The following is a 12,060-nucleotide window of genomic DNA, read 5'->3' on the forward strand; positions in this document are numbered from 1 at the left end:
TTAACTTTACTCTCTGACAAATGCAAATCAATGGATCTGTGTTTACAACAGATTCCCTAACAGACCCAACTTGGGTAAAGCCCAGAGCCTCGCCATGGGGGTGGGGAGTCCAAGCTTGTCTTGGGGGATGCTCGAGGGCAGAGCTTCGAGCTCAAGGTCCTGGACGATGGAGTGGGCTTCCTGCCTCCCCTCATCCCCCGAGGATCCTGCTGCTGCTGCCTGTGGTCTCTCCAAAGAGGACTGAAATAAATGGAGCGCCAAACAGGTTCCTCCAAGGATGTCTCAACCCAACATAAATATAAAGCCCAAATTCCTAGGATCTAGTGAGCCAGTCAGCCTTGTTTCCTACCAATATAGATTTGGGAGGTTGACTACACAGAGGACGCCGGAGTGGGATACCTACAATTGGAGCAGCCCAAGTGTTTGAGCTCTAGAATGCTCCTTCTGCCCTCTCTTAGGCAGTAACTGGCTCTCTTAGCTATTACCAGGGAAACCACTAAAACTGTGGGTTCTTTCCCCCTTCATTTTACCTTTCCTTTTAAAAATGTGATGCTTTCCAGAAATTACATGGCTTCAAGTCAATACCAGTTACAGAGAAATTATTTTTCTTCCTGCAGGAGAAAGTATATGTATATTTGATTACATGAGCCAAAGTCCAATGCTGATTAAATTACGTTGGAGGTGTGCTTCCAACCCAAACAAAGTCTGCTTTCTACAGAAGAGTAATGGATCTTCAAATGGCGAGAGAGGCGCCAAGGTGGAACGCAGAGCCTCCCTTCCCTTTGGGACAATTTGTGTGGGACAGTTTTTCAATAACAAATGTCCACAGCTTCTAGGAATCCTGCTCCCCCAGTGAGACTAGCTCTGTCTGCAGCGCCCCTAGCCTACCTCCCTGCCTCGCCCATCTGCACCTTGTCATGCATCAGATGGGCTGAGTTATCCAATCAAACTCCCTAGCTCCTCCCTCTCTGGCCCTACAAAGACCTACGCACATTTCTCAGCGTCGTTGCCTGGAGTGAGTCTTGGAAATGAAAAAAGCCTTTCCTGAAAGCACTGGAGTGTGTTATAGGAGGATGGACTGGGTGACGAGCGGTGATGATGGGCCCGGCCCACCTTGAGCAGGCCCTGGACCAGACAGCATAAATGACTGCTGGGCTCTGACACAATGGTCTCCTCCTACCAAGAAAAGTATCCCCTTGGAGGAAGCAACTTTCCCTGGGTCAGGGTTGGGGATGAGGGTTGGGGATGAGGATAATGCAGAGTCTGTAGATGATGTTTAAGGCCCAGGGTTCCTCAATATTCGCCCTTTTCCCCAGGGCCCTTTATCCAGACAATTATTTCTATTTATTCCCTCCTCATTTCCCTTCCTTTGGCGAGAACCCAGAAACTAAATCTCTCTGCTTCTCCTCGGAGGTTTTCATTCCTCCAGGGATACCCCGACATGATACCACTTTTCCTCAAGACAGTTTCTGCCAACACCAGCCACCAGCGTAGTGTGGTGGGGTCCAGGACCTTCTTCCTGAGAACTCTTCAACTCCCTTCCTCTGCTCTTCTTTAGAAACAGGTTCAAAAGGCCAGAAAACCAAGAGGTGACCCTAAAGTGAAGTTCTGGGTTGAAGACAGCAGGAGAGGCAGCCTCTTTTTCTCGCAGGGTTCAGGCCTGAGGCTCTGGAAGGTAAAGCCCAACCAGGGGCCCTCTTTATCTCCGGGCAGACCTGTGTCTCAAGAGGGAAGTGGGGCCCCTCTCCTTTTGGAAACACAGAGAATCCGGGGGAAGCCCTTTTCCCCCTCTGCCCCACCCTCACCGCACCGTTCACCAGGAATCCAGCCCTGTTTGGGGATTTTAAGGTGGGGGCGGGGAAGAGTCTAAGACTCCACGATCCAAAAGCCGACTCACCTCTCCCAGAACCTAAAGACCCTTCACATGGGCATGTAAGAAGGGGCCAGCTGTCCTTCTCACCAGAAGGAAACAATTCAACCTTTTTGGTTTCTGTATCTGATCACCTGACCTAGTTCACTACAGTTTTCAGAATGGGGTAGGGCTCGTTCTGACCAGCAATCAAGGAGCTGTATCAAACCTCCTTTCTTTAAGGAAACCCACTGGTGGGAAGATGACCCCCCTCTCCAGGGAGTGGGGAACAGAAAGAAATAACTGCTTACCCTTTGCCACAAGTCAAAGCAGAACAATGAAAGATACGATTTTCCCCCCTTTCACCTTTCCTTCCTCCTTTTTCTCATTTCGTTCTTGGGGGAGGAATTTTCCCTCCTGATTCAGAACTTCTCTTGAAGGAAAAGCTTAGTTTTCTCAAATTGGAGAATTTATAATTTTAAAAAACCCAAACAATTTAGTTCTCATCCTACCCCCATCACCGCCCCAGCTCTTTCATTCATTCAGTGTTCCTTCTGGGAGAATAAGCCAGGTGGCAAAGGGAGCGGCTGGCAGAGTGTGGAGGTCTCCCCTGCCGGTTGGCAGGAAGGAAAAGCTTTGAAGTTTCTTTTCCAGTCGATTCAGGTGTCTCAGAGAAAACCTCTTTGAGTCCTGGTTCTGAGGGGACGTTCTCTCCGCCTTGTGGGAAGGGGAGGGTCCCCCCAGTCTGGTTTTCTTATCTTTCTGCCCCAGCTGGGGTAAGAAACAAGATTCTTCCCTGGTTGACCCAACTAGCCCAGAGCAGAGCAGGCTACTCTAAGGGATGAAGCCCCAACCATTATCACTTGGGCCTCATTTAATTGTCCAACTAATGCATCGGTGTAGAAAGCCTGCGAATGGGAACATTTAAGGCGATTGTTCTTTTTTAGCGAGAACAAATACGGATGAAGGGGATCCGCGGGTCCGGAAGCTGCGAGGTTAGTAGGCAGCTTTAGAGACATGGCTTCTATGTCATACCAAGAGAAGACCAAATTTCCTGGCTAGTTTCAATGGAAGAAGATGAGTTGCCCTGGGCCCTGTTAGACCAGACGCGGGCCACATGGGGAGGAGGTGAAGGCCCGTCGATAACCAGAGGAATGGGAGACCTCAGGCGCCGTCCTCCGCACGGCCTGCGCGATGCCAACCACCCGGAGAGTCCGCAGCGGGGGCGCAGAAAGCGGAGTGCGCGCGCGGGGATTCAGGGAGACGGCTGGCAGCCCTGCGGCAGGAGAAAGCCGGGGGGGGGGGGGGGGGGGGATGTAGCGGGCCAGGGCCGCGCGGGAGCGGCGCAGCGGCCCGACCCGAGAACCCGCCTGGAGCTGGGGAAGCTGCGCGGCAGGAGCGCTGGTTCCGGAAGCTGCGCGGCAGAAGAGCCGCGGAGAGCAGCAGCTCTGCGGAGAGCAGCGCCGCGGAGAGGAGCAGCGCCGCGGAAAGCAGCTGAGCGGCAAGAACGCCGCGGAAAGCAGCAGCTCTGCGGAGAGCAGCGCCTCGGAGAGCAGCAGCGCTGCGGAGAGCTGCGCGGCAAGAGCGCCGGGGAGGCGCTGGCGAGCGCTCTGCTGGGAAGAGGGCGCCGTCGGGCTTACTGGAAACGCGCCGGATCAGGTTCCAGATCAATGAAATCTGGGTCCACACGTTTACGTTATTGTTGCCAGCATTAATGCTCTTTTAATCTTCTAAACATTATCAGCATCGATCTCCCTTCATATACACATTTGTTTGAGAAAGTGACATAACCACACGGTGGAAAGCCTGGAATAAAAATTAGTGCGCAGCCTCTCGCACCGAGGGCGCCCGCCGGCCTGGGCTACTTCTCGCGCTCGGGTTCACTACCCTCCCTCGCATGCCGCCTGCTCGGCCTCGCTCCCGGCCACTCTAATGCAAGTTAGGAAGGTGTTCTCGAGGCACCTGGAACTTGACTAAGCAAGGACTGTAGCGAGCTTTTCAATTCTTAATCCGACCTGCCAGCGGGCGGAAACACCGTGTGTTCCGTACCGACGTGGGCTACAGTCGCCTCTCCAGATCGGATCCCAAACTGTCGGGAGAGACTGGCTGAGCCGGGCCGGAAGCCAGACCAACGGGAGGGGAAAAGAGTGGTGGGCTCTACAGATGAGGCCCGGGCCCTCGGCCCTCGCCCTTAGGTTTAGCGCAGCCTGAGGATTTCCCCTGGCGCCAAAAGGACATGCGCACGAACGTGGTGCCCCTGGCAGGTGCCACTGCGTACTGCCCTGGCCACTCTCCATCGCCGCGGGCATCAGGTAGCCCAGACGACATCTCGTTGGGTTGGTTAAGGGCCCACCGCTGCCTCACAGTGTTGGCCCCAGATTGGCCGCGGGGAGCAGTTGTCTGGAGAAGGCCGGGCGTCTGTCCGTCAGGCTCATGGGAGGCAGAAACCTCGGCAGGGTATGTTGTCGGGGGCTCTGCTTTGTCTTGCGGTCGTAGGAGGAAACCACTCTCGCTATCGGGCCTGGATCTTCCTCCGCAAGACGCCCATCCAGTTTCTTGCCTGGGTTCTCTCCGTCCCTCCTAGTTCGTGTTTGTGCTTGGGTCAGAGTCTCCTTGGGCTCAAAGCCTTAGAGGGTTTGTGCTCTGACCGAGGGAGTTTATCGTTGCCGCTTCCTGCCCTTCGAGAACCAGCCCTGGGGACCGCCAAAGAGGCCCAACGCGGCGCGCTTGCAACCACTTGCTACCCTCACCACCCTTTAGGAATGAAGTCGTGTACTTGGAGCCCATTTCTCCTAAATCTAATCTTGGAGCAACCTGAGTTTCCCCGACATCTTCTCCCTTACCCTTTGAAATGCTATCCGAGGCTGTGGATACGCCGAGGAGGTGGGCAAGGAAGAAAGCCGCGGAATGTGGCTGGGAGAGGAGACGAAGGACCGCTTCTGTTGTGACCGAGTGTACTTCTCCTAAGGGTGAGGTTGCCGATGCTGTCCCAAATCAGACATCTTAACTCCGCGGTGCCTCAAACTCCTATCTGCTTAGGCCTCTGGGGGCCCCGAAATGAGAAAGAGAAAGGGGGGAAAAAGGAGACAGAGATAGAGATGGACCTGGTCTCGGTGAGATGAGGGGGCCAGCCGGTCTCTGCGAGGCGTGTACCTGGGAGTCGGGCACAGCAGTCCTGTGGGTTAAACTAGGCTTGTTTAACCCTGGGAGCCTAATGGTGTGCTCCCTCAGCAGCATCCGGCGGGATTCCGATCGATACTCCTAGAGGAGAAGGCCTCAGCTTTTCTTCTCCATTTGCTTCTGTCTCCTAGCGCTTCTGAGCACATAATACCTACTTATCAGTCCCAGCTTCTGCATCAGTGTCTGAAGAGACTGATCTACTGACCCCAAACTGAAAAGACTCCTATGTAATAATAACCACTCAACACACTTGTAGTTGCTGATAAAATGGCCAGATAAAAAGGCTAAAGCTCTTGTCCCTTTTCAACTCGGGGTAATAAAACAGACACATATTTGAATGCTTGAGCAGAGCAGGGTCCTTGGCAGGAAATCCCCACTTGCTGAAGGAGGCTTTCAGTCTCCCACTGAGGGGGCTTTCTTGCTCCTGCTCTGAAAAGCCCCGGTGCTGCCCAAGGCCAGCCTCTGAGGAGTGACCCTGGGACTCTCCCATGGTGGGTGGTGGGACCGGGGACCCCCTGCTCAGATGATGCCACACTCTCCCTCACCCCAGCAATGCTTGAGGGCATTGTAAAGGCTGTTGTAAAAGTGCATCAGACCAGCTAATAGGCAAAGCATTACTTTCCACATCACTTTCGACACACACAGGCAAAAGACACCTGTTTTTAAAAAGCTCCGTCCTTTGCCCGGCAGGCGTGAGGGGGCGGCAGTGCTCTGAGATGGGCTGGAGTTGAATAGCTGTCATCCTGCCTTCAACTGTACTCCAGCCCCACTTCCCCAAGACCAACTGCTAAATTTCTTCAGGCTGCCTGTACCCAGAAATCCAGCTCTCGCTAGAACTCACCTGAGAGGAACCAAGAACGTTTTCCGGAGCCTAAGACAAAGGGGTACTACATTGTTCAGAATTGTCAGTAAGCTTCCAGTTTATTTTTCACTGCTCCTCTCTATTCACTGCTTAATCTTTGCTAGGAACCAAAAGCAATCGGAGAAAACTGCAGAAGATGAAGAGTAAGCTAAATTTGGAGAAAGATACAGTTGGTTTCTAAATCCATGCAAAACTATCTGGAGCCCCAGATTTGGGGAAGCTCTGAGGGGAAAACTAGTTTTCTTTACCTTTTCAGATCAACACTGCGAGATTACTGACTCGAGATTGGAATCCTTCAACAGTGGGCAAAGGCGGAGTCTGTCAGAGTGGAAACGCCCCCTCCTCAAGCCTGGGCGAACACGCTGCCTGTCACAGCCCCAGCCCTGTCGGGCGTCGGTAGAATGCACCTCATAAGCCAGGCTCAGCGGTGCGAGGAAAGCCCCGGGGAGCCGGAGAAGAAGCCTGAGCTCGCCTCTCCAGAAGCGCGTTGTGTGCCACAGGCTCGCAGCCGCGCGAGACCCCACTGTGCGCGCCAGTCTAAATCACTGCCACCACGACTTGTCCCCCCAGATAACCCGACGATCTGAAGAGGTAGCCCCAGTCCAAAAGAAGCTGCCCATCCTGGCTTGCAGTCGGGTACGTGAGTCCTCCCCAGTGGGGCGCCTGGACACTTTGCCCTTCTTGGCCCGCGGCTGGGTCCTGGGGGCAGCGCAAATGCCACGCGCACCGCGCTGGGTCTGTGCGCACAAAAGCGCCCAACTGTGTGCCAGTCACAGCCACGGCTGCGTCTTTCTCGCTCCCGCCGCCCACACAGGAGGTTTCTGCGCTCCTAGAACAATAGAGGGCTGTACCTCGCGGCTCGGCCGCTAGAGGAGGCACAAAGAGCCAAGCCCGCTCCAGAACAATGTAGCCGGCGCGTCGCCCAGTCCCCTCCCGCCGGCCGCCGGCCCTCCCTGCCGCCGAGCTAAGCGCACCATCAGCGTCCGCTTAACGCAAAGGCGGAGCCTGTAGCCCACGGCCAAGATGCGTTAACTAACCTGCATCTTAATTTCTCAGCACCGCTTCCCGCGAGCTCCTAGCCTCTCCCGGAGGCCAACCAAACCTCGGCAAATCCCAGCAAACGCTGGGAGAGGGGCAAGGGCGGCCGGCGAGTAAGGCAGGGAGCTCTCCACACTCGTTTCTCCTCTCTTGTCCTCCCAAAGAGGTAAATATGGCATTCCCGACCTTCATCCTTGCACCTCCCCTCACTGTGGGCAGTGACACGAGACTGGCCCAAGCCTGCTTTCCGTCAGAAAGTGCCCCCGCTAATGTCAAGGCCAGAGGTGGTCTCGGAAGCGCTGTTGTAGCCTGGCTACACGTTCTCCGCCTGGGCAAGCTGTGACTCTTGTCAGTGGCCAAAGAAGTTTGCCTCATATGGTGGGTCGGAGGAGAGCAGAAAGATCTTTTTCCCTTCTGTAGAGCAAAGCACCCCCCCCCGCCCCTCCACCACAACTACCTCCACATAGGGAGACTAGGCAGCCTGGTAAACTGAAGTGTATTGTCTAAGCAAGAGTTTAAGAGCACAGGATTTTGAGTAAGGGCAATCCCCCATCTCTGTGAATCCTGGAAAGAGAAGCTCCTAGCTGACACGGCATACCCCCATTTCGCCTCCCACAACTGGATACGGTTGGAAAGAGGGCAGAGTTGGCACGTCAAGCAGAGTGCGAGTGAAATGGGGGCGGGGGTCGGCCAATGAAGCTCGGGAGACAAGGAGGTAGGAAGGAAGAGAAGTAAAGAAAAAAGTGAAGGGGAAAAAAGGGAGAAAAGAAGACAGACAAAGAGAAAAAGGAAACGGAAGAAGAAACATAGTACAGAAAAAGTAAGAACTGTTGAGGGGAGAGGAGCAGAAAACCAAGAGAAGTGGCTAGGCGCGCTTACCCGGGGCCACAGGCACCCCGGAGCTCTCTCCCTGCAACCTAACTCCAGGCGAGCCTCTGAGCTTACCTGCCAGGCGTAAGGCGGACATGCGCTGGAACTCGGGCTCCTGCAGCCACTTCCACATCCTGCGGAAGGTCTCCCTGCCAGATTTGAGTTTACTCCACGGTTTCGGGTTCCGGAGCAGGTCGGAGAGAGTCCCCTGAGACCGGCACAACACCCTCTGCGCGAAGATCGCCTGTGGGATGCTGTAGCGCTTCAGCTCGGCGGTGATGCGCTGGGCCACCTCTTTGGTGTTGATCTCCTCCAGCTGGCCTGATGTGGCCACTTGCGATCCCGAAGAGGACGAGGGTGGCCTCTCGCGGCTGGGCGCCAGCACAGGCCCATGGGACTGAGCGTGGCCCGGGTGGTGCAGGCCGTTGAGGTGCGACATCATGGCCGCGGGCGGGGTGCCCAGGCCGCGGGACAGGTGTTGCTCACCGCGGGTCAGCATGGCAGTGTGGTGCGCGTCGAAGTTGGGGCTGAGCATTTTGTCGTGGCCAGGGGGCCCGTAGTTAGGCAGGCTCTGCTGCGCGTTGTGGAGGCCGCCCAGCCCATTGCCCAGCGGTGTGGCGGCCAGCGGGGACAGGCTCTGGCTCATGCCAGGCATCTCCTTGTAGGGACTGTAGAGGTTGTTCATGGCCGGAAGCCCGCGCTCGTCGCGCATGAGAGTGAAGCTGCCGCTGACGTTGCCTGACAGGCGCTGGTGGTGGTGGTGGTGGTGGTGGTGCGGGTGGTGGTGCGGGTGCGGGTGGTGGAACTTGTCCGAAACGGTGGAGATGGGCGGCAGTGGCTGGAGCGGTGTCAGCGTGGTGTAGGTGTTGCTCATGCCCATGCCGGGCGGGGACGAGTCGCAGGACATACTCATGGCGTGATGGAGCGGGATGGAGAGCTCGGGCCGGTAGTCGCCGCCGTCCAGGATCGAGGCCATGCTAGTGACCATGGCCGAGCGCGACGCCGCCGCCGCCGCCGCTGCCGCCGTGCCCAGCTCCTGGTGCGCCGTTGGCGGCGGCGGCGGCGGCGGCGGCGGCGGGCCCCGCAGCGAGCCTGCCGCGCCGCGGCCCGCGTGGTGGGGGCTAGGGCTAGCCAGCAGCTCCTGCTCATGGCCCGGGCCCCCGCCGCCGCCCCCGCCGCCCCCGCCGCCGCCCCCGCCGCTGCCGCCGCCGGCCGGCCCGTGCAAAGTGCCCAGACTTTCCATTGTCAGCTCCGGGTTCATGGCGCAGCCTTCTAGGTCTTTGGTGAGGCATCGATAGGCGTTGTAGGCAGCCTTCATTCAGTCCATCGGGGCCCGGGGGCGGCGGGGGCGGCGGGGGCGGCCGGCGGGCTGGCGAGGCGCGCGTGGCGGAGCTCGGCCGCGGGAGCGAGGGGGGGCGCGGGAGTGCGTGAGTGTGTGGAGGGGGAGCGTGCGTGCGGGTGTGCGCCCCAGGCTGCGAACGGGCGGGCGCGCCCGGGGTGGGGGCGGGGTGGGGGCGGACGGGGCGTGCGTGCGGGAGAGGGGAGGGGGCAGGGAAGGAGGGAGGGATCACCGGGCCCCGCCGCTCGGGCCGGCGCGCTGCCTCGCCATGTCCGAGCCCGCTCCGGCGCCGACGTCTTCTGTTTGGGTGAGCGGGAGCTGTCCAGAAGGGCTCTGCCGCTCGCCGGGGCAGCCAACCTACCCTCCCGTACCGGGGGCGGGGTAGTGCCCGATGGGCGTCGCGAGCAGCCACTCCGCGGCCGCGGCTTCCCTCGGGGGCGGGCCTCCTGCGCTCAACTGCCAATGGCTGGTGAGGGGGCGCGGCCGCGCGTTTCATGTTTGGCTGACGGCTCTGTGCTTTTTTTTTTATTCCTCCTTTGCCACAGGAATCAAACGTCAAGGAGAGGGAGGGAGGGGAAGAGTGGGTAGTGGGGAGAGAGGGGATAGTACGAGCGAGGGAGAGAAATTACGTTAAAGATGCTGCTCTGTCTCTCCGGAGCTGCTGCGATCTGGGGAAAAGGGCATTTGCTTTAGTTCCCTTCGCTTCACCCCAAAGCTTTTCTGGAGGCTAGTAAGCCAGGAGAAAAAGACTCCAGCTACGTGCTGGTATAAAAACAAACACAAATCTTCTAACAAGCCACTGCCCAAGGGTCCGTAGCTGGGAGCCAGTAGTTTAGCCTTTTAAAATACAGGCGCTAATGTATTCTAATGCAGGGTAAATTCCCAAGACTGGGGAGTGCATAATCCCACAGAGCGAAGCGAACTCCAGCGCCCTCGCCGCCAGCGAGCTGCGGCCGGCAGACGCAAGCCCACCCGCCGTGCGGGCCGCGGTAATGCATGCAAAGTTAACACAATAACATCATTTAATTACCTAGCAAGCCCATAAATCTCTCAGTTATGAGCCTTCAGAAGGGCCCTGCTAGATTGCAAAACAAAATTAGAACTCCAAGAGCTGCGGTTTCAAGGTGACCAAGTGCTTGCCGGGCGAGCGAGTTGGAAAGAAGAGGTGGGGTTGGAGGGGGGGGGGCAGTGCACATCATGGTTGTTGCAGATGCCAGTAGTGAACAAACTTCTCCTGGGGGCAGGGAGTGTGTAAACCGTCCAGGTCGTTACCCGCGCGGATCTCTCTCTCTCTCTCTCTCTCCCTCTCTCTCTCTCTCTCTCTCTCTCTCCCTCCCCCCTCCCTCCCTCTCTATCTCTTTCCCTTTCCCCCCTCGCCTACCCCCTTTCTAGAATCGCCGGAGAGGAATGCCCCGGGTTAGACTGTGAGTAGATGACACGGAGCCGATATCTATATGCCCAAATCTTGTTTCCGAGAAGACCAGACCTCTGGCGAGTTTCAGAAACCTCAGCTTGCTTGAAAAGTGCACCTTCATCTACCTACGATTTGCGTTGTTTAGTAAACCGGGTCTGCGACTGGGAGTGGAACTGGGGAAGAGAGAAGGTGGGGATTTCTGCGGCCCGGGTAGGAGTGGAGAGGTCGTTGAAGAGAGCCACTCGTCATTGAAAGCCTTACAAGTAACAGATTCTTCCAAAGCAGGTTGCGCTCTGTTTGCCTCCGAAGATTCAAGCTAGCTGAGGTTGCGCAGATGTTGCCTTTGTTTAAAGAGACAGTAATTAAGGACAGGGTGGACATAAGTTTGAGAAGCGTGACCTATTTTCTTTTGATCAGCTGTCAAAAGAAGAGCAGGGGGTCTCCTTAAGACAGCCCCCTCCAACCACTTACAGCTGTTAGAGAAAACTTGATAAGAAAACAAGGACACAGTCTGGAATATGCCTTCCTGGCGCTAGAGAAAGATTTAATTTATTTGGAAAACAGTTCTTAGTCTCGGTGACCTTTTACGGCTGCCCTCCTCTCTTTTCTAGCTACAGAGCAAAAAAATCCACCCCTACTACCGCATCATCCTGCCACATGAATGTACGGTGACACTATTTATAGATCAACTTTATTGAGCTCAGGCCAATACCTTGCCAATTATTCTTTCAAATAGCTTCTTCTCTGTGATATCAAAGCCTGGATAAGAAAGTGGACGATCCCCTGCTTTGCTAGACATACTTTTCTAGCTTCTCATGTCTTTAATGTCACAATACTAGACAGGTAAAATCACTCAGTTTTCTGTTTCTCTAACATTCCTCTCTCCCTCACCTTCTCCTACTGTCTCTCTACCACTCCGCACCTTAAATATGGCGGCTGGACATTTGAGATAACTTGAAACAGTTAGTGTATGAAATACACGCCAAGTTGAACAAAAGTTCACAAGAATGCAACCTCCTGTTGGTCCAGGAGTGCTCAGAAACTGAAATAGGGCAGGAGACGAGCCAGGCAGGGGAAGAGTCTGTCTGACGTGCCCCAGTGCTGAATGAAGGCTGCCTCCTCTGCCCTGGCTTCAGGCTCAAGGAGTGGCCAGTGACCCCTGGCTGGGACATCGGGGTAGGCAGTACCTCCTATAGAAATCTAGGCATATAAATTGCCATTTAAATAATTTTTCAAAATGATAAACTCATTTACCAGGCCACCAAGATAAATCTGCTCCTAGATATTGCATCTTGGTGTGCCTGGGAGCAGTCACGTGCTGGGGAGTTGAAAGGTGAGTTGCATATTCTCGCTGCCCTGCTTCCTCCCTCCCTCCTCCCTCCCTTCCCCCTTCCCTCGATCAATATCGGCGATCTCAGGGAAATCATGAAATCGTATTGGCTTCTTTGTGTATAATTTCATTGGGCTAGATTAAAGCTGATTTTCCACGTTGTTTTTCTAACAGTGGT

General features: G+C 55.9%; 1 protein-coding gene across 1 annotated transcript in view; it reads right to left on the reverse strand.

The window, feature by feature from the left end:
- ONECUT2 (one cut homeobox 2) overlaps positions 1 to 9,117 on the reverse strand; it is a 32,850-nt gene extending 23,733 nt beyond the window's left edge. Inside the window, exon 1 of the mRNA XM_006205749.4 lies at positions 7,875 to 9,117. Within this exon, the coding sequence (XP_006205811.2) occupies positions 7,875 to 9,117 (1,243 nt within the window). The remainder of the gene's footprint in view (positions 1 to 7,874) is intronic.
- Positions 9,118 to 12,060: the final 2,943 nt, after the last annotated feature.

The sequence above is a fragment of the Vicugna pacos genome, chromosome 30 (assembly GCF_048564905.1).
Source record: "Vicugna pacos chromosome 30, VicPac4, whole genome shotgun sequence".
In the NCBI taxonomy this organism is placed as follows: domain Eukaryota; kingdom Metazoa; phylum Chordata; class Mammalia; order Artiodactyla; family Camelidae; genus Vicugna; species Vicugna pacos.